Genomic DNA, 23,438 nt, shown 5'->3' on the forward strand with positions numbered 1-23,438 from the left:
TTCTCTTCTACTTCTATTAAGGGTTTACAAGAGGTAAGAAGCCTATAGTTGAGAAAGAAACATGACTAGCTCTCTTTACTTGTTTTCCTTCTTGTTTCCCCTTAGATTGCTGACTGTAGTTTCTGACATCTCCAGGGGCAGGGTCGAGCAGATAAATAAGAGGTATAGAAATTCTTTCTGAACTGGTACTATCCTAAGATGAGTCAGATCCTAAAGGTATTTACAACTTTTTTGTGGGTTCTTTGTAGAATCCCTTTCACTGAGACATCTCACCTACATCTTTGCCCTGACTGAACGCATTTTACTCCCTCAGTCTCTTGGATTTATAGATGTCTTCTGCTTTTCTCTGCAGAGGCATCCACTCACTTCTTGGAGACTCCATGGAGAGGTCCTAACATGACCTCATGCTGGCTCTCAGTTTTGAGTCACCCATGCTGATCCATGGGAAACACATATATTCTTTGTTCTAGCAAACTCTGGGAATGTAAGCCAATTCTAGGGCAGCTATCTCTGCTTTGATGTGCCTGTCAGCAGCTAGACAGCTGCCATCGTGCCCTTTATATATTTCAGGCAGGAGTCAGGTACCAATCAACTGTATGTCCCAACTCCGGTAGACCTAGACCATTGTGTGGTCCCAACTGAGACCTTTCTTAGTATGCTCTTTCTATAGGGAACTCCTCTTTGCAAACCCTGTCAACTCCATTCTTAATGTTTTGATATCTTTGATATGGATGAGGGGTCTAAGATTTCACTATCCAGCTCTTAGCTTTCTATGTTTGCAGCCTCTTCTGGATATTCTCTCTCACAATTCATTTTTATATTTGTTCCTTCCAAGAATGCTGAGAGAGAGGATAAGTATGTGGGAGAAAAAATTTAAGAAGCTAATTCTGCCACTCTTAGGGCAGAATTGGGTGCTTTAATTCAAACAAGCAAGAGAACAAAAACAAAAAATCAAACTTACTTAAATTACGTTAGCAACCAATCAGGAAAAAAATGATTGTCAAAACAATTTGTCTGTTTTGGGAAAGAATTTCTATAAGACCACATGAAAGGTAAGCGTGTCTTTCAGTATACATTTCTTTGAAGAGGAAGTATCTTTCTAAATTTTCTGTGAATGAGTTTATTTTTTGAATCCACTGAAGTGAAGTCAAACTTTAAATGTGTTATAATTAAAACCCTATTAAATGTAGTTTAGCAACAGCAATGGCTTAGTAAATATGTCCTTCTCAGTCCCTTTATTTTAGAGAATTACTGATGATACTAATCACTGACACAACTTAAGCCAAATGAAAAAGTTTAGAAAAGACTAAAGTTATACACTACAGACTAAGGTACAAAGTAATATACTTAAAATAATATTAAAAATGCCTGTTATAAAAAAAAGTCTCATTAAATGTCCACTGATCAGAGAAAAACACAAAATTGCATTCATTACATATGCATATTTATTCAACAAGCGTTCATTGAAGGCTCACTAGGTCACAGCAAAGCACTGGGCAGCCATTGGTGAGGATAAGAAGATGATCTAAGGGAGCACATGAGGCATTTCTGCTTTTTTTCACTTAACATAATTTTCTCCAGACTCATCCATGCTACTGCTAGGAAGGAAGGGAGAGAGGAAGGGGATTTGGGAAGTGATAGATTGGGCAAAAGGCATAAAGAAATATGATTTACAAGAATGAATATGCTAATAATAAATTTAAAAATTTAATAAAAAAAAGAAAAAAATAATATCATTGTTACACACACCCGCACACAAAAAGAAGATGATATAGGCTTTGGTCTGGAGGTGCCTATAATCTAGAGTATGCAGCAAACACAGACAGACACACACATTGATATACTAATAATGCATTAGTGCAGTGTTTCTCAAACTTTAATCTGTTTAAGAATCATATAGGTTGCTTATTTAAAATGCAGGCTCTATAGCCTCATCCTCAGAGATTCTGATTCTGAATGTCTGTGGTATGGTCCAAGCACGTCACGGATTTGGAAGCAGGAATTCCCTGAGCTATATCTAGAGAAACACTGCCTTAGACGGCAGTGTCACTAAGGCAGTGGCCACATCTGTCTTATTGTCCACTATTACCCAAGCCCTAACACAGAGCCTGGTACATGGTAAACCCTTAGTAAATACACCTGAATAAATGAATGAATGAGTATGGTTAAGCTCCACAATGAATGATACAAGCAAAACATGACAAAAATTCAGAAATACAATCAGCCCTTCTCTTTAGGTTCCCTTGGGTGAAGTTGAAAGATACTACAAACGACACTGTGCCCAGTGTTGCATTCAGAAATGTTTCTCTCTGTGGGACAGGGTCCTGGAACTGAGTAAATGTGTCTCGACTCTTCTGCCTCAGGGTAAGTTCATTTCCCTCCCGTTCACTGGTGCCATCTGGACCTCAGGGCTGGCCCCATTCCCCTGAATAGCGTCATTGTTCCCTCAAGGAAAGACATATAACTCCGTGATGCCCACCCTGGCAGGCTAGAATTCCTATAGTGGTCAGGAAGAATAGCTCCTCTTTTAGGACTCCTACTACAGACATGTAAATTAATTATACTTCTTACAGTAAAAAACATCAAAACTGCAGCAGAATGAGTTGAGCATGTAAGGAATTGATTGCTATCTATTTCTTTACAAAACCGAGTCACTGGCACAGATATTCACTGAAGCAGTGATTATTATTCTAAAAGAGACTCATAGATTTTCTTCTTGAAGTTGTGAGACAACTTCAAAAATGTCACAGCTGTAATGATTTTCACAAATAGCCACAGATAAATTGATTTTTAGAGTACAATACATAAATGAATTTAAAGGTAAAAATCAAATGCTTGGATGGCCATAAAATCTTAGAAATTAAAAAAATATTCAAAGAATATTATTAATTTTGGGAAAAAAAGAATTGGATAAGAACAAAAAATGTGATGGACAAAACAGGTAGAAGGAAACAGAGCACATCATGGGGAAAAGTAGTGAGAGGGGGAAGAACCGAGAGCAAACAATTCCACGTCAGGAATGTCAGTGCAGGGAATGGAGCACAGAAGTTTGGTGTGGTTCTGGCCAAGGTGCTGCACTAGGAAGGATGAGGACAGTCCTGATCAGATGAAAAGGAATAGAGACCTACTATTTAGGCACATTAGATGGGATCAGCTCTGAAACAATTGGAGAGCTGTGTGCTCTGATCCGTCATCGACGAGCAAGGTGATCTTGGACAAGTCACTTAACCTCTTGTGTCCCCTTGATAAGAAGAGGTTTGGACTCAATGACCTTGAAGATTCAGTCCACCTTTAAGTTCGTGGCTCTATGAAATCTTATTGATCAAGGAGAGAAAGGATAGGGGAAGAGAGGAAAGGAGGGTGGGGAAAAAAATGGGGTCCATGTGCCAGAAGGAACAGCAAGTCAAAATTCTAGAGTGGTCTCTTAGGATGCAGGTTGCCTTACGCCCTGTAGCAAGAAGAGATATTATACATCCTCCCGACTTCTAGTGAATTACTAGAGAAGGTCAACTGCAGATGAGCAGTTGCATCCAGGAAAATGTACATTTTGTGGTATGAAAATACCCATTTCTTTTAAATGATTTTACACTGATTATAAGAAGTTCTGTATCGTACAGTGGGATAAACATAATCTTTCACCTCAGCTAGATCTCTACAGAGACATATTCAGCCTTGAAACACAGCAACATTACTTTGAGGTTTGAGTTCTAATTTGAAATCTTCAACTACCATACTTTTGGAGAATTATATATATTTATACTTACAAATATATTTACATGTATAAATATATATATATATATAGAGAGAGAGAGACATAAATACACACACATACAGACATTTGTATATACATATATACATGTGCATGAATTATGTCCCAATTCACAATACACACACACACACACACACACACACACATCTACGTATGTGTGGCAAACATTGATGTAGTCAGACCACTTTTTGAGTGCCTCAAAATTTCTCCAAAAGTAGAGCTCTCAGAATGGAAAGGGAAGAACACTGGACTCATGTACAGCCCTAAAATCTACTGTGCTCTCCTAGAGCCCCCAAATCGCGCAACAACTTTTCAGACTCTGATTCTAGTGCTAATTCCTGTCCTCCAGGCATTGACCTCATTTTAGCTTTTTATTTGCTTGTTATCCATATATCTGCTTTATATTTTAAGCCATATAGCCATATATGTTTAATAAACATTAAACTAAACACAAACTCCGTATCTAGAGTAGAAGGGCTGTGTGAGACTTTCCACTTCATTTAGTGGCAATAAATGTGTTTAGAAACAAATACTCATGGGAAAAAAAATTATTTGACTTTCTGCAGCTAAAGTATGGAGCATTTGCTTTTTACTAAAGGAGAGAAATTATTAATACAGGAGGAAACAGACTTTTAGCAACATCCTGTGTTCAGTTACTAAATTACATAAGCAGAGAAAGGAGAATAGGATTTGGGGAGTTCTTTGGGATGTCAGTGTAGCTTCTACAAACTCCAATCCCTGCTCTGATATTACCAAAGGCGGCCACACTTATTTTATAATTAAGAATTACATTATGAGTTTATAGAGATCTATAGGGAATATTTTCCCAGAACATTGGAAATGGCAGCTTTCATAATATTTTCTGTTTAGAAAGTAACATGGTCTGAAGTAACGTCTGTCCCTTTTATCAGAAATAAAAACAGCGATATGGAATAAAAAATTCACACAGTTTTAGTTCTACTGATTATTTTCATAATATTTTGTTTTATTAAAAATCTGTGCCATTTTATCTTTAGAACAACAGAATTCAAAATGTGCTTTTATCAGAAATAAAAACAGCGATATGGAATAAAAAATTCACACAGTTTTAGTTCTACTGATTATTTTCAGAATATTTTGTTTTATTAAAAATCTGTGCCATTTTATCTTTAGAACAACAGAATTCAAAATGTTGAGTCACATACCTGTGTCTGTTTAGGACCAATATCCATTCTTTCAAGAAGGTCATTTAAAAAAGCGGTAACACTTTCCCAGGGGTAAATACTGTTGGAACCATCCAGCACTATGACTATGTCCAGTTGAGTGCTGCATTCTGCAATAAAAGTAGTCAATTGTGCAAATTTGGAATCTATCTTTTTAGAGGTACATGAAGAGTTTTCATGGCTTAAAGAAAGTCACTTTTAAAAGATGAACTGATGTTTTACAAAGTGAACACATTGCTTTTCTAATCAGTAAAAAGTTTTAGAAAAAGGAAAGGTGATAAGAAATACTCATTTCATTCAATAACATATTGTTTGGGGTTTGTTTCAAGTAAAACCCATCTCCTACTTAATTTTAATTAATACTGTATGAGAGTTATCTTTGGAAATTTTCTCAGTATAAGTTTTATGTAATAGTTCTCATTCTGTGTGTATCTCAAATGAAGTTACTTTCCTCAAAGAGGCTCACCCTTTTAAATAAAAGCAATGTGACAGCTTTAGCTATGAGGTTTAAACATGCCTCGGTAAAGGTTATTACACTAATATCAGTTTTAAAAATAGCAGTGAAGTTGGTTATATACTGGAAAAGCAAACATTTACCTAAATTGGTAATGCTGGTAGCTGAGAAAATACTTCAAGGTTTTTGGTATGCTTCTGTGTATACATACATCTCACTCATTGCTTATGCTTTTCAAACATGCAAGAACATTGCATAAAATCTGTACCTTGTACAGGGGCAATGGAGTTCACGACTTGAAATGTGGGGCTGACATCAGAACAGATTCCAGTTGTGTAATGCAAATGTCCACATCTATAAGCATATAAGGGCCCACATGCCTTATAGAATATTAAAAAAAATTAAAAACCATAAGATTAAAAATCATATAACAGATCTCATAAAGACTTATAATACCATTTCTGCTGTCATCATTCTTTCTTACCAGAAACCCTCCATTTGGGTTGGTGACTAAAGTTGATCCAAATGTCATGTTCTCCTTTACGTCTGTGACATTGGGAATTGATGTATTAACTAAAAATAGAACAAAACTTATGAGGATGAAAAAGAGTTTCACGAAGTGAAGTTAAATGTCTTCTCATTAATTAAAATATTCTATTTACTTAGCTCATATCATACCACATTCTTCTTTTGGTTCGACTAAATAGTCTTCCAAGTATTATTAAGGAATATAATGAACAAGCTAAGGCTGAAGAGCTGGCTCATGTCCCAGAAACTTTGTCTGGATCACTGTTTCAAATAGTTTTGCTGAACTGTGAAAGAATGCAGAACTAGTAGGGGAATGAGAATGTGGTATTTCTTTTAATAAGTTTTTACTAATTAAAAAAAATAAAATATTTAGTCTCAATAATATGTAGATATAATGTAATCATATACTTTTTAATAAATGACTAATGATGAAACATGATTTCTGGTAAGAAAAAGAAAAAAATGGATAGAAGAGCAGATAGAAAACTCAAACACAAATTTTTTGACCATGACTTTTAACATCATGGGGACATCGTGAGGTTTACAAAGAAAACCAGAGCAAGATTAGAGCAGTGGCCAGGACGTCTGGATAAAGGAAACAAATGAAAAGACTACATTTGATATTCCAAATAGAAACGTTGTGTCCCAAAGAATGCCAACATGAGAAAACTGGCAAGACGTTCTACTTATTCACATTAAAAAAAAAAAATTGGACAGGAAAAGCAAAAGCTTCTAAACCCTGCTTAGTAGAGTGCTGAAATATTTGAAAGTGGCAAAAATTCAAGTTCAGGAGAGATTTGTCTCACTATTCATGCCCAAAAGTTGCTCTTACCTTAAAACTATATATAGACTTAAAGTGGAGAATAGAAGCAGACATTCCTGGAGGATCAGTTTGACTTCCTAATCTGAGCACTGGTCCTTGTCCAAAAGTTTAGTCTGGTTTGCTTTGAAAGCACCTGGAACTGGGCTTTTATATACACTGGTCTAAAATAATCTGGATTAAAGTTTTCAATACAAGAGTAGACCCAGGAACAGCATTCCCGGGATGATTAGGGACTACAGCAGAAACTTCCCTACTATTCTTGATATAGCTAAAATCTCTAGGCTGATTTTAAAAATCTATTCCATCTTCCAGTAGTGAAGGAGTAATTCCTACCTGAACAACTCTTTGGCATCCTACCTGAACAACTCTTTGGCAAATGACATTTTTTACAAAAATAGAAAAAACAATACTAACAGTCATATGGAACAACAAAAGAACCCAAATACCCAAAGCAATCCTGAGCAAAAAAAGTAAAGCTGGAGGCTTTACACTTCCTGACTTCAAATTATACTGCAAATCTATAGTAACAAAAACAGCATTGTACTGGCATAAAAACAGACTCATGGACCAATGGAACAGAAGTGAGAACCCAGAAATCAATCCACAGACTTATAGCCAACTGATCTTTGACTAAGTCACCAAGAACATACATTGAGGAAAAGATTGTCTCTTCAACAAATGGTGCTGGGAAAACTGGATATCCATTTGTAGAAGAATGAAACTTGATCCGTATCTCTCACCATATACCAAAATCAACTCAAAATGGATTAGAGACTTGAATATAAGGCCTGAAACTATAAAACTAGAAGAAAACATAAGGGAAATGCTTCAGGATCTAGGACTGGACAATGCCTTTAGGAATAAAACCCCAAAAGAACAGGCAACAAAAGAAAAAAATAAATAAATGGGATTATATCAAACTAAAAAGCTTCTGCACAGCAAAGGAAACAATCAATAGAGTGAAAAGACATCCTACAGAATGGGAGAAAATATTTGCAAACTACGCATCTGACAGCTATTAATATCCAGAATATACAAAGAGCTCAGACAACTTTACAGCAAAGAAACAAATAATCCAATTAAAAAATGGGCAAAGGAGCTGAATAGGCATTTTTCAAAGGAAGACATGCAAATGGCCAACAGGCATATGAAAAAATGCTCAACATCAGTAATCATTTCCCTGATGATTCACCCCAATCAGATTGGCTGTTATAAAAAAGACAGAGAATAACAAATGCTGGTGAGGATGTAGAGAAAGAGGAACCCTCCTGCATTGTTGGTGGGACTGTAAATTAGTGCAGCCATTATGGAAAATAGTATGGAGGTTCTTTAAACAACTACAGATAGAACTTCCATATAACCCAGCAATCCCACTACTGGGGATATATCCAGAGGATTGGAAAACATCAGGTAGAAGGGATACCTGCACTCCCATGTTTATTGCAGCTCTATTTACAATAGCTATACAGAATGGAATACTACTCAGCCATAAAAATAAATGAAACTGTATCATTTGCAGCAATGTGGATGAGCCTGGAGAAAATTATTCTAAGTCAAACAACCCAGGTACAGAAAGAGAAATACCACATGTTCTCACTCATAACTGGGAGTTGAATCCATAAAAAACAAATGAACAATAAAGAGAGACACAGAGAAAGGAAGAATGAAACAATGGTCACAGTAATACATTGAACTTTTAAAAACTAGAGGTGGAAAAGGGCAGGGAAAGGGAGGGGGGGGACTAATGAGGTCAAGGGACACAAAGAATGATTGCGTATTGTAATGATGAATAAGCCAACTATACCGATCTAACCACCACACTTTCTACACAATTACTGAAAATTAACACTGTACCCCACATGTATGTATAATTAAAAAAAACTATAAATTCTAGGAAAAGGAAAAGAATATGTATGAAACAACCATCTGAAGGCACTTAAAAGCAACCAAAAGCATGCAGAAACTGGAGGGGAATCTACCCTTGGAAGAAGAGATTGGCACTGAGGGAGTTTACCATTTTTGGGGTGTTTTTTACCCCCTTGAGGGAAGGGTCTAGTTAGTGGCTAAAACTCCAATCAACATCCCCTTGGAAGAAGAGATTGGCACTGAGGGAGTTTACCATTTTTTGGGTGTTTTTTACCCCCTTGAGGGAAGGGTCTAGTTAGTGGCTAAAACTCCAATCAACATCCAGTCTTACTGTCTTCAAGAAAAAGAAGACAGAAATTCGGGCAATGACAGCAGCTGCAAAGTGAGGGGGAATACTTTGAAAAGAAGAGCCATAACATGGCAGGTCTAACACATCAATATATATTCTGTCCAAATGTCTGAATGACATGAACAGTAAATGTGCAGAGTAGACTTCAAACAGCCCAGATGAAATAAGAAGAACCAAATAGAGATTTTAACTGCTTCCCACTATGGGAAAGTCAGTTTGGAAGTTGAGTTCAGCCAAGTTAATCGGCTGCAAAAAGTTAAGACTATTCAAAGACACATAACAGAATCTAGAGTCTCTACACATAATTAAAAAATATAGTATAGTCCAGGTTATGATCTAAAATTAATATATATAAGAAGAAACAGAAAAATTCAGTCCAACTTCAAGGAAAGGTAATATGTGGAAAGTGATGTTGAGATATTCCAGATGTAATATTAAAGCAGCTATTATACTATGTTCATGAATGGAAAGGAAAAAATGTTCACAATGAATAAAAAAATAAGAAATTGTAAAAAGTAGAACTGAAAAACATAATATCTGAAATAAACTTGTGGGGCTATACATCATTTCAATGGTATTTAATTGTATAGAGGAGTGAAAAGTTTCTAATTCCTTGATAATTTTAGAAGAAATTTTCTAGTCATGTTCCAACTATAGTGATATTTTTACCAAATGTATCTATTTCAATATAAATTCATCCTGTGCTATTTTCTTCTATTTCTATTTTCTTTAACAAAACAGGCATTAAGCTAAATTTTGTGGAGGGAATATGATGGGCAGGTTTATATGGAAAAGTTCTTTCATATTACAAAGGATCCAGCACAATTGAGGGAGTTAACAGTTACAAAAGCAGTAAGATATTCTAAATCTATGAATGTTCCCTTATGACTTTTTAAAGGAAATTAAGGGCAGAGGGAGTTAAAATGTCATTGTTTGTTCATTTGGATAACTAAAGAGTAATTACAGATTACCTCTAATATTTTCTTGAGTTGCTTAAAATTTGTTTTCAGTAAGAGTACTGGGCATGATTTAGGATTAAACTTTAAAACTTCTTGATTTTTACATACCTGGTAGATCCAACTTTACACAAGGTAATGATTCGCTTCTCCCAACTGGACACTTATAGACATCTCCAGTTCTATTTTGGGGTTGGCCAACTAAAGGAGAACCAATAAGCACCCTGGAAGTTAAATATATCAATTAACATTTTTGAACAATAAGAAACAGTTTCTTTTAGTTAGTTTATGACTAATTCTAAGACAATTGACAGCAGGGCTGATAGACATAATCAGATAATCATCCTCTGTTAGTAATTTAATGTTGTCTAAAATAGAGTAAATTGTAGACTGATTTGAATTAAATAATACGTAGTTAGAAGAGAGATCTGAGAGATTTTGCTTTACTATTTCGCCTATCACTTTATCATATTTTTATTTTGGTGCTAACATAATTATTGGCTAAGTCTGCTACTGTGTTAGTTTACCAAACACACATGGAAGTATAAATGACATTTTCTCATGAGAAACTGATAATTTTCTAGAGAAGTCAGGAAATATAAAAACTGAATCATTATAAGATTTAATATTAGTACATGCTAGTTTGTAAGCACTTGGACAATAAAGATAGTTATTAGATCCAGGTTAAAATCGCTTATTGTCTTTTTAGGCCAAATTATAAAATCACTGTAATAGTAAGTAACAGAAAAAATATAATCATGATTAATTTTAGTTCCAGCACGTCGTTTAACAGTCTCTCATGCTATCTTTCGGAACAGGATGGATGAATGTGTTGAATGTTAAGATACTTGGTGGATCCACAGTTGCTGATGTATTACTGGCTGCACAGCTGTATCTAAAGACTCTAGCACCTAAAGGACTCTAATTATGTGCCTAGACTCTACACTTAGAATTATCTTAGATACAGATATTTATTATTTCAAAATGTTGAGATATATCTGAATTCCCAAGTACGTATAAGGATATGCTTGATGAGTGTTTTTATGCTTTCTGTATCTTTACTCAAGTCATTAATAAAGATATAGTCTAAGACAATTCCAAGTGCAGAGTCTTAAAGTACACCAAGGTTCAGTACACCATCATAAATAAATAAAATAAAATAAAATAAAATTTAATAAGAATCTATGTAAATCACTTAACTGCATACTGCTATCTATATCAGCACAGGATGTGGGAGACCTCACTAAATGGGAGTTCGTGTGAAAAATTCATAGGGGATTTAGTTGACAGCACATAAATATTAGCCAACAGTGTATTTTAGTGCCAAAAATGCTAATGTGACCTTAGGCTGCATTGCTAGAAATAGATGCCCTGGTCAAAAAAAGCGATAGCCCCTCTGTGGCACTGGTCAAGCCATGTCTGGAGTCTCAAATTAAGAGGGACATAGGCACAATGGAATGTACTTAGGAGACTATGACTCAGATAATTGAGAGCCTGGTAATTTTGTGAGACAAGAGATACTCGAGGGAAAGTTGGGGATGTTTGACACAGAAAGAATGTCTGAAGGAGAGAGTTGAAAAGTTGTGTTGGGGTGCAAGGAGATCAGGCAAACGTTTTTTAAAATTTAAATATTTGAAAGTCTGTCATATTGAAAAGGGATGGGATTTATTTTGTGTAGGTCCTTTGGACAAACTAGTATTAGTGGAAATAAGTTTTATAGCAATTGTAAACATTGAATTATTAAATAAACTCCCTAAAACACACTTATAATGCTTTTGCAAAACAATTTTGGATGTGCGTAAAGAACCATAAAATTCAAACTCTTTAACACATAATTCTTATTTCTAGGAATCTATCCCAAAAATATGACCTAAAGTAAGAAGAAAAAGCTTAATGCATAGAAATCATGCTCATAGTGTATATACAATAATAAAAGATTAAAAGAAATATGGCCAATAGTGAGAACTAATTAATTATTGCAGGGTTATTCTATAGATTGTGCTGTCATAAAAAACAGTAGTTAATAAGATTGCATGGCAGATGATTTATGACCTAATTCAAAGTGAAAACCTATTCAATTTAGTAAAAATCTTTAATCCTCTCCATGAAATATAGCACGAACTTTGGTGCCAGACTTTGTGAGTTCAAATCATGGTTTTGCCATTTTTTTTAGCTGTGTAGTTTAGGACAAGTCAGTCACCTTGTCCATGCCTTAGTTTCTTCTACAAAATGCATATAGTAAGAGTATCTATATCATAGGAACATCATGAAAATTAAATGAGTTTATGTATGTAAAAGGCTTAGAACAGTGTTAGGCTCATAGTATGGGCTATCTAAATGTTCTTTTTTTATTATTATTATATCTTTATTTCAGATGATTCAACAACTAACATCTATGTAAAATACAGATTAAAAGGGAAAACATCAAAAATGTAAATTATATTAAACAGCTAAGGAGTAATTTTTCCCAATATTTTCAGAGTTTTTTTGTAATGTGATTGAATAAATTAGTTTTGTAGTTAAAAACGGTTTAGAGAATTACTTTTATTGGAAGTATTCAACTTGAAGCTAAATAGATTAATTGATGTTTATTAAGAACATTCCACATGCTGGGCATTTATGACAAGGTTTAGGGAATAAATTGAATAAAAAAGGGATTAAACATGACTTTTTAGGTTGCTTAAAACTTAGAGAGGGAAGCAAACTATAAATGAGCTATTACAATACTGAATACACCTGAACTTGGTCCAACTTGAGCCAAGTCTTAGCAAGAAATAACACCACTCCTCTGATAAGTGCACACAGCTCAGTAAAGTTGGAGTAGAGGCTGAGGCTGGAGATGAAAACAGGGTTCAGATCATGAATGTTCTTACAGTCAACTTTAAGAACTCTGGATTTATTATATGAAAGGGGAAGTTGAGAACCATTGAAGCTTTTAAAGAGGGGTGTGATATAATCACCTCTTTGATTTATAAATCTTATTTGCTTGCAGTGTCATGAATAAATTGGAGAAGAGCAAAATTAGAATCAGAAGGATGAGGTAAGAGTTCCTAAAATAATCCAGATGAGGATCTGAATTAAGAAAGTAGAGAAGAATAAAGAACCAATTCAATAAATATGTAGGATATAAGTTGTCTTAGCTTGGGTTACCCCAAAGGGAATCTGAGACACAGACTTTGGTATGGGTTATCTTTTTGGCAGCAATTCTATGTATGTACACGTGTGGAGATGGGGAAAATGACAGAGGGGAGAAAGAAAGGTGCGTTTATAATTTACTTCTGCAGGCAACTGAGTCAGTCTTGCTGGGGAACGTCTCAGAAACCATGTGGAACATGCATGAGCATGTTATGAGCTTGGTCGAGGCCCTAAGAGTAAATATTACCACCTCAAAAGAGTATAGAATAAGAGAGAACTGAAGGTTGATATCTGGGGGAAAATAACACTTAAGGTTTCAATGAGCTAAGGAAGGAAACTAGTTAGGAGTGACCAGAGCAGGAGGAGAATCAGGAAATAAAGGTGTAACAGAATCCAAAGAAGGAAGAATATCAAGAACGGGAGGCAAGAATGGGAGCCACAAACTCACAGCAGACTTCATTTCAAGTAGCTTGACTAAAAGTAAGGGAGATGGGGCCACGTTAATAAAAATGGACTACTTTCTTTCTGGGCGATGGCGAACGATTAAGGGTTTGAGGTGAGTTTAAACTTATTATGAAGGCAACCTGCATATGGTTAAATGATGGTGAGAAAGAACCAGTAACAAGAGAAAAACTTATGTCACAGGAGAGGGAATAGAGTCCTGAACAGGTAGAGAGAGTGGAGTGGATCCAGAACAGGTTTGTCTTTAAAATGAGGAAGGGCCACCATTTCTTAGGCAGGGCTCAGGATGACCCAGTACCAACAGGTTTGCAAGTGTGTAGATATTTTGGAATTGGGTACACATTCACAACCTGACTTTCACCTTCATAGCTTTAAGAGGCAGAGTCTTTTTTTTTTTTTCTTTTGAATCTGGGGTTTGTTTGATAAATAGTATGCAGCAGAAATGACACTAAAAATTCTGTGTTTAAGCCTTATAAGGTCTTGCAGATTACATTTTACCTTTTTCTGGAAATGTGAGACCACCATGCTATAAAGAAGCCCACTCTAGGCTAATAGAGAATACCAGGTCATGTGGAGGAGAATGGATGCTTTAGTTGACAGCACAAACTACCAGTCATGAGTTAAGCCATCATGGACCCTCCAGTCCTAGTTAAGATACCAGATGACTATAATCATATGAGCCCAGGCAGCAGGAGAATACTGATTCAATCCTCAAAATCTTGAGAAAGTATAAAGCATTGTTGCTTTAAGCCACTAAGTGTTGTGTGATTGGTATGCAGCAACAGTTAACTGAAACAGGAAGGAAGGATAAAGTTTAGATCTATTGATAGTTTCTCTCTTTCACTCTCTCTCTTTTTCCTCTTTGGAAAATAGTAGTTGTAGTCATCTAGTGAGATTTAGGAGAGGGGTACTAGGGTGATGGGCTTGTAGAGCATGATGAAGATTTAAACTGACAAGTCATACATAGGCCAGTCAGCCCCTGTGGCCAAGATGAGGCAGGTTACAGCTGGTCAGGGATGTTTTGGAAGGTGTTTCTATAGAGAATGGGAGATAGCTTCCAAAGTCCTTCCAACTCTAAGATTCCATCATCTGAGCAGAACAAAGGGAAGTGTGTACAGGAGAACTGAGTGGCTGTCAAACATGTTCCACTGATGGGAAAATCTAGTATAATCGAAGAAAAGTGAGTCCTGAACAGCATGCTAATAGTAAAGCTATTGCGAATTATAAGGCAGGAGGAAAGGGAGATTGTGAATAGCCCAGGAAAAAGTGTGGAGACAGGAGAATGAAGATTGAAAATGAAAGATAACAAGGATATATGGGTGGCTAGAACACAGGAAAAAAGCCTCCATATACTAGAGCAGGGAGGTTGAGATTGTCAAGCAGTTGACTTTGAAGAAAAGGGTCTGGAGTTTATTTGATCTCCAGGGCAATTGAAAGCACCTAAATTATGGTGATAACTGGAAACTGACCTGACATAGCAACCTGAACCATGGCCTATTGCATATTCTAGAACAAATAAAGACTGAGGTGTGGGAGCTCGGAAGGTGGTAGATTATAGTAGTCTAGGATTGAGTTAAAAAGTCTGAGAGTTGGGACCAATGGATCAGCAGGGCACAGGCTGCTAATTTTGTGTATTTTCCTGGGAGCTGACTGTTGGCTTTGACAACAAGCCTGTGGCTTTCTGTAACAAGCTTGAAAGTACATATATCTTACCACTTTAATGTTAAGTAAGCCTCACTTTTCCCAAGCTGCATAAAAATAATATCATAGAAAAATATCAGCATTGGGTTTATGGAATTTCAGGAATCTCCAGCATTCTCCATCCCATTTTCTTGCTCTGATTTTTTCTCACAGCACTGATCATTTTCTGACACATGAGATAATCTACCTGTTGATTCAGTTTATTATTTATTTTTTATTCCCTTCTTTTGTAGAATAAAAGCTCCACAGTTGCAGGGATTTCTTAGGTTTTGTTCACTCATATATTTTTAGTGCTATAATGGTTCCAGGTACAATACAGGCATTCAATAAATATCTTTTGAATTAATAAATTAATGACCATATCTAAGAATCTGAATAAAGAAGATTGGGAATTTTAGACTTATGCATCCAGTGAAGAGGTCTAAATTGTGAAATCTTTTTTCCTTTTTATGGGCTGGATATTTTGCTTAAGCAGAATGCCATACATAATTTTGGGTGACACAGGAGGTATGTTCCCAAGTCAAGGTTCTAGAGAATCCTTGTTGTTAGAGGTAGAGAACTGATTGAAAAGTCAGGAAGCTGGTGTTCTATGTCATGGCCCTGTGACATACTTGCTATATTAAACCCTTGGCATTTTATTCTCTGAGTCCACTTCCTGTCTAGAGACTGAAGATAATAACAATTACATCCTCTCAGTGTGAAGGCCCAAGATACATTGTTTCATGAACTATGGGTGCTGTTATTTTAAAATTTAATACAAATTAGCTTTAACTTATTACATTTTATTTCTATTAGATTTTGCTTTTTATATGGCTTTTTTTTTTACAATAATTTGTCTACAGATTAAGAAGATTAAAGAATGTTTTTGATATCATTAATGATCTCTAGAGAAATACCTGATGAACTCAAGAATCTTCAAAGTGAAAGAAACATTTTTTCTTCATGAAAAGCTCCAATTATAATAAAATTTAGTCAAGTGAGAAATGTTTGCTATTTATGATAGCCATTCTTGTTATTATGATCATTATAATATTTATTTGAAGAGTGGCCAGTCTCTGATGCCTTTGTTTCATATTTATGGTTTTTCCATCTGTAAGAGTTTCCTGGGGAGGGTTGTCTCATATTTACATTATTTCATTAACACCCTTTTCACCTAACTCTTTCTTAATGTCTATTACATAAACCAAACCAAAGTCACTCTCAGAGTGCCAAGCAATCTCTGCCGGCCAATTCTTTTTTTAAAAAATAAGTGGAGCAAGTGTTTGGTCATTTTAGAAAATAAAACTCACACAATGACCCCATTAGCTGCAGTGCTTTGGTCATGAAAGGTAAAGGGGTGGAAAAGAAGTGAGCCAAAGAAATGACAAGTTGGGCCAAGAGGAAATTTCAACTTCAAAGGCACTATAAGCAATGTAAAATAAACATTATATTAAGATCTGTAAGAGAAAATTTTATAGAACCTTTAACAAGTCTCCCCTCCCCCCCTCCTCCAGCTTGAATAGGTTTTATTTAAAACACACACATATTGGAAACAGTTATTTATCATGTGAATCCCTTGGCACCCTTCCTGGCATAAGGCAGGGTCCTTTAGGGAAAGTCATGAGGTCAACATATTTTGACATACATTGGATCAAGGATTGGTTAGGGAGGGTCTACATCCTGCAAATTTGTTTCAAGAAGACAGGCCCACTGAAGTCACTGAAGCTCCTAAGAGAAGATGCTTGAACATCAATTGAAAGGATCTGCACACATGCTGGAAAGAATGAAGCAAAGGAACAGAGTAGAAAGCCCCACATCAACATCTCACGTTTTCCTGTTTACTGGAGACGTTGCCACACTGGTGATTAGTACCAAATCTGGAAGGCTTGTGCAGTATGAGCATGCTTTAAGTTTCTTCTCTTCAAAGCAAAACTATTAAGCCAATTATGTTCTTTCTGAATTCTTCTGAACCACACTGCAATTATTTGGATGCTCCAACTCATGCTGCCCATAATGAACAATGGCTGATCTTAACCAGAGGTATAATGTGTTCTGCTACTGAGAAAATGTGGTTTCTGAGCCAAAAATACAAAATAAATTATACTTCACAGTAAACGTCTGAAAGGGAAAGGGGACATAAAACTACCATTTCTGTTAACTTTCAATTCTTTCAAAAGAATTAAAGCAATATTTGTCAAGTCTACAGACTGTACTCATAATGAGCCATCAAGTGCTCCTTCTTTAAACATACCACAGCCACAATGTAAGATGGGTCAGGATGATTTTTTTTTTAAAAAAATATGAGACAAATGAACTTCCAAACCATAAACATAAATGTGATTTATGAAGGTGCCCATCCCTGGAAAAAATCAGATAACAAAATCCATGTTCTACAAAGTATGTCAGTTATTCCATAGTGCATTTCTCAAAGTAAGTCTGCATTCTGTCTGGTTTTATAAACACTTACAGAATATCCAAACATGTTTCTACAATTTATTTTGCATTACCAATGCCCGGATCTCTTTACAACAATATGCTGCCACTATGCCATCCTTAAAGGTTTGGAAATTTAGGTATTTGTAGTTTGCTTATTTTTAATTCAGTTGGTCACATCTTTTTGGTTGCTTTATTTTTCTCAACTTTTCCACAAAATCTTTGTAAATATGGAACGTCATAATGGAGTTAAGGTGTCTGACATACATCTACATTCAAATGCTCATGAACTTGCACACACATATTAATCTGTAAAGTCTGATACTTACCTCAAAGATAGTTATTATGAACATTTACTTTTTAATATAGTTCTTTTTTTTTTTTAAAGGCCTGAGACTGGGAGTAGAGAGAATTGAGATCTATTTTCACCTCTGGCCCTGGTAGTTGCATCTCTCTAGGAATGTCACCCTTAACTTCACTTTTTATGTAGCTGTTTTTTCATTGATGGTAACAGGTTGTTAAACTAGATTCAGTTGTTCAACCAACAAATAAACACTGGGTGCATTTTATGTTTAAGGCCCCACTCTAGATGTGGGGCACTGCACAGGGTTGTGAGTGGGCACCAAAACCAGTCCTTGCTCTCTAGGCATTTCCCCTAACATATTAACTTCTCCCTTTCACCTATATTCACTTTGAGGTTTCCAACTACTTAGACATCACCTTGAACTCAATTTCCTGATGAAATTGATTTTCCTTTCCTGTGTCTATGCTTCCATTGATGACTACCCACTTCCCAGTGATCCAGTGCACAAATTTTGGAATACGGCTGACCCTTCCTACCCCTTCATTTGCCCTTTCCAAACTTCCAACAAGACTTAATGAATCATGTAAATTTACCTCAGATACACCATTCTCTTATTCAAGATGCCCCGAATCTAGCCTGGGGCCTCATCCCTTAAGCACTAGATTGCTGTTCTTGCTTGCCTATAGATTTCCTGGTTTTTAGGCACTTCTTTCTCCAATCCAATCTATATGTAATTTTCCAAACTAAGTGTCATAAAACAACATACAATGGCTTCTCGATGCCTTCTTCTTAGGTCCAAGCTCCTTTGTTTGGCTTTTAAGGTCTGCTACCCTTCTCCTTCTACCATCCCAATATCAGACCTATTTACTTACCAACACACTCACTGATTCTCAAGTCTATGCCCTTGTTCATGTGGCTTCTCAGCTTGGAGTCACATTTCTTCTTCTGTTATTAAAAGGTCAGTCATCTTTCAAGACTCAGCTCAGGATCAAGAATCACCTCCTTCTTTTTTGAACTCTCATTGAATTTATAGTCTATTCCACGCTGTTTGACGCTATTCTTTATTCCTAATTATTTCATATATGTCCTCTACAAGATTATAACCTTTAATATTTGTCATATCTTTCACAGAATCTAGCATATGCCAGACATATAGAATGTATTACATAAATACTTTTATGGTGTGGCTAAAACAAACAAACTAACAAATAATAAAACAAAAAAAACTTTAACCCACCAACAAACATCTGTAGAGACAGCTAAGCTAGATTTCATGGGTGAAGCAAGATATAAAAGGCCTGGTCTCTGGTCTCAAAAAGGTTAGTCTTAGAATTAACATTACCTCACATCTATATATAGAATTCTGACTGGTCTGCCTAAAATTTAATTCAGTATAGATGCATTCAGACCATTAGCAACATCTTCTCTGAAACCCTATTCTTATTACCCAATCTAAGTACTCTTTTGTTTCTTTCCTAATGTTGGACTGTCTTTCTTTTTCTCATCTGCACATTCACCTTCTACAAAGATGGGATGACTTTGGGAAGAGAACTTATCATGACATCAAGGCCTCATTCAGGTCTGATTTCTCAGTGTCCCATTCTTTGCCTTCTGGTGCCTTGAAAGAGAGGGACCAGAGAATTTGAAGGGTGGAGATCTCACAATAGGATGGCTCTTATAAGAAGAGACAAAAATGAAGAGATCAAAGGAGTGCACTAAGGCTCCTAAGAAAAAATAGGAATCTTTTTTTTTTACTTTGTTAAGGTCAATTCAGGTAATTAAGGATTTCTGACATCATACTACTCTAAAATCAGAGAAATGGGACTGGATGGGAAAGGAAAATTACATGTTTTCCTCATATCAGAAAATGAAAATGAGAATTTTATAAAATATTTTAATGATATTTGACTGTTCTTTGAAAAGGCACTTCATTTTAAGTAGGTGGTTTGTCTTTAAAGCTTGCTATTTACTACATTTCTCTTTAAAATTTATGTAACTATTAGTAATTTTTTATGTGTTTATATAAAAGTCAAGCCTTTTAAGAAAAACATGCACTGCCTTTTTTAGCTTATGCATGACCAGTTAGTCCACTCACCATTATTCTCCTAAAGGAAGAGCTCCCTGAACTGCAAGTATAATTCCTAAAAGAATAAAACTGGTGTCTAGAGGGGTGACTTTACTCATTTAATCTTAAAAGCTGTGGGTGGATTAGCGTGGGCAGTGGAGATACGGAGCATAGAATAGAAGAAGAGAGGATTTAAAAACTCATAATCTCTTATTAGATTTCTCATCTGAGATATTTGTAAGGAGAGTAAAAAAGGGAAGCACCCCCCCCAAAAGAAATTCTAGTTTACACCTAGCATACAACATGTGTACTTAGAAAATGTGAGAACTCAAATGGTTACTTTTGATAGATTTTAGGGGATTATTATCAAATTAACCAAGTCTAAAAGGTAAAGCAAAATACAGAAAACCCACATCCCTTCATCTGCGAAATAATTACAGTGAACTGATAAGTCACTGTTATCCAATAAAAAGAGATATTCCAATAAGAAGACATATAAATCTCTTTTTATTATTGTTGTTACTTAAAAAATAGGCTTATGTTATTAAACTGAAGCAAAGTTCAAATAATTCCTGTACATTTTCTACAATATCCAATTTAAAAAATCACTGTTACTAAAAATTATATTAAATATAAAGCAAATGAGCTCTAATATTCATTTTGTGTAATTTTCAACAAGTTAAATATGCTAAAAATCATATTTAAAATTAACTTAACCAATATGAGTATTAAAGGGTTTAAAAGTATTTGCAGATATTTCAACAAGTTCATGGGAAGATATGTATTATCTTTTTTCCATGTATTCCATTTTTCCATGAACTTTTTGAAGTATTCTCATATAAAAGAAATCCAATAAGGTTTATTATAAACATTAGACCACACTTAGTAGCTCAGTAAGGCACCAAAAATACAAGCCCCAAATTATGGAAGCGATATTAACCCTTTCAAATCACCACGCATCTGCCTCCCAATCCTTCCTACTGAATTTCAGCCAAGAGTATTTAAGCTACTCTGAAATGAGAACAATTAAAGAACTCTTGCCAATATAACTTACTTACTGAACAATGACTGTTTTGGATAAGGACCTTCCCTGAGGTCAATTCAGGCTTCAACAGAAATCACTGACCACTTCGTCTAATACTGCCAAGAGATTTTTCTTTTTTTATTTCAAGTCAGTTTCCATTACCAAATGATGAGACGTCATTTTCTGCCATAAATGATTCACTCTGTTGAAGTTTCATTCATAAAATAGACCATAACCAAATACTATTTTCCATTATCTTGTAAAATAATTAAACAACAGCAACAAAACCCACCAGCTTACCATTTTCCTTCTTCATTTTCATATTGTTGAACAGTATATCCAAACATGTCTTCCACCGGGCCGCTGAAAGTCATTGAATTTTTCACATCGACATTGAATGATATGCAGATGTCTAGAACAACTTGAAGAGGGAAAACAAAGTCCAGTTAACAAAGTTAACTAAGATTCCATCATGTTTTGAATTGGCATTCTTGAGGTTACCATTAGAAGCAGTATTCTTATTAAAAAAGAGCAATGAAGCTCAAAGAATGAGAGCTGCAAGAAAGATCCCTGATATGAACTGTATACTGACAGAAAATCAACACAATGGCTTTAAAGAATACAAGTATTAACATTCAAACAAAATTTCATAGCAATGTAGTATCTGTACCACTCGCAGAGCTAAAGATTTCAGAATGTGCAGGAAAGAGCTAGCAGAAATTCATAGTTATACATGACTAATGTAGTTGCAGATAGTTTTCCAGTAATGAGCCTGCAAACCATGCCACCAATGAAATATGAACAGCTTCATTTTCCCATTTTAAACACAGAGGATGCAAGTAATGCCATTGAAAACCTCATGAAAAGAAGCTTTCTCCTGGCTGCTTCCAAAGAGAAAGGTAAGCTGATTGTCCTCATCCAGAGATGGCTTCCTACGCAGGCCTCAGATTTGCTCTGCTTCCCTTCCTTAGTCAAGCAGTGGGTAGAATCTTATGCGAATACACTGACGCCCCCTTGTAATGAATTTTGTTGGTGATGGTAACTTCACTGATTACTGTCAAGATTAAATCAGATGATATATCTAAAGGGTTTACTCAATCCCTGGCACATACAACATATTCAGTGAGCATTAATTTTCAAGTTTCCTTATAGTTCAGGTAGTGGAAACTCTTAATAAATGAAACTGTCTCCTATAGGGGCTGTGGAATCATGAATGGTGCCAAATTCCTTCTTTGTACTGGTTTTTAAAGTATACTTGTGAAATTCCAAGATATTCCCCTCCTAGATGCAACTAAATTCTTCTCAAAGAGCATCGCCGTATAAAATCACAGAGTATAATAAAGTAAATTTGGAGGTGGTTAAATTCAGTCTTCTTTGATAAAAGCATGATATACCCACACAGATCCTGAAAAATTCTCTTTTCTAGTCTACAGATTCTGAGAGGATTTAATCACTCCAGTTTCCTAACCATTACTCACTACAAACTTTTCCATAAACATAGTATAAATCCAGACTACTCTAATTCATAATCTTCGAGTTTTGCTAACAACATTAAGTGCTTTCTTTGATGCATAGGATTGTAATTTAATTTAGAGAGACTTTATTCATCAAGGAAACAAACAATGAAAGATACTTGTTTATAAACTCTTCCTTGATCACCCCTACCTTGAAGAAATCTTTCCAACTATTGAACCCTCCTCTTTTAATTTTTAAGAAATCTCTCATGGAGATAATTATTAAATTCTGTCTACATTGTAATTATCTATGTGAGATTATTTTCCTAGGTTGGAAAATTCATAAAAGCAGGGTGTTGGGAAAATAGAATAGTTTAATCAGGCCCCCTTGCCTTAGGTTTGGTCAGGGGTGGTGCGGCACATTCTTTGTAAATAAGTTGCGTGTGGGTGGAGTTAGCCTGCCTGCACCAGTTGGCTGGCATTGACTGCCTTGGGCATCCACCCCGTGTAGCTATGCTCTTCAACCAAGGCTCCAAGGACCTTTCTTCTGGTTATGTAGCTTGTAGACCTGTGTGTGAAGGGTTTGTGACCCATGATGGGTTTGAGGGGTCTGGGAGCTCCAGGACCCAGCCCTAGCTCAACACAGGACTTTCTTACTCATCTCTTTTATCCCTTATCAAAATCTAGCACGTATTAAAATAACATTAAAAATAACATATTGGTAGACTGAAAGATAACAGGTTTAAGGGGACAGTGTGACAGCCATAGTTAGAGAGAACTGGCAACTATAGCATCTTAATTAAGGAAGATTTTACAGAGATTGAAATTTTCAAGTTAGATTGTGAAGGGGAGGGAGAGATGAGATTTGGCAGTGAGAGCAAAGTATGTACCCAGGATTTAAGAGGGTCTCAGCAAGTAATAAGACACAGGACAG

The 23,438-nt window shown here is 35.7% G+C and overlaps 1 protein-coding gene across 1 annotated transcript in view; it reads right to left on the reverse strand.

Moving 5' to 3' along the window:
- ITGA1 (integrin, alpha 1) overlaps positions 1 to 22,363 on the reverse strand; it is a 98,755-nt gene extending 76,392 nt beyond the window's left edge. Inside the window, exons 1-6 of the mRNA XM_008573526.1 lie at positions 22,306 to 22,363; positions 21,351 to 21,471; positions 10,059 to 10,171; positions 5,910 to 5,998; positions 5,694 to 5,805; positions 4,954 to 5,081 (exon numbers count right to left, since the gene is read on the reverse strand). Of these exons, the coding sequence (XP_008571748.1) occupies positions 4,954 to 5,081; positions 5,694 to 5,805; positions 5,910 to 5,998; positions 10,059 to 10,171; positions 21,351 to 21,471; positions 22,306 to 22,363 (621 nt within the window). The remainder of the gene's footprint in view (positions 1 to 4,953; positions 5,082 to 5,693; positions 5,806 to 5,909; positions 5,999 to 10,058; positions 10,172 to 21,350; positions 21,472 to 22,305) is intronic.
- Between the last annotated feature and the right edge of the window lie 1,075 nt (positions 22,364 to 23,438).

The sequence above is a fragment of the Galeopterus variegatus genome, unplaced genomic scaffold (genome assembly GCF_000696425.1).
Source record: "Galeopterus variegatus unplaced genomic scaffold, G_variegatus-3.0.2 Scaffold930, whole genome shotgun sequence".
NCBI lineage: Eukaryota > Metazoa > Chordata > Mammalia > Dermoptera > Cynocephalidae > Galeopterus > Galeopterus variegatus.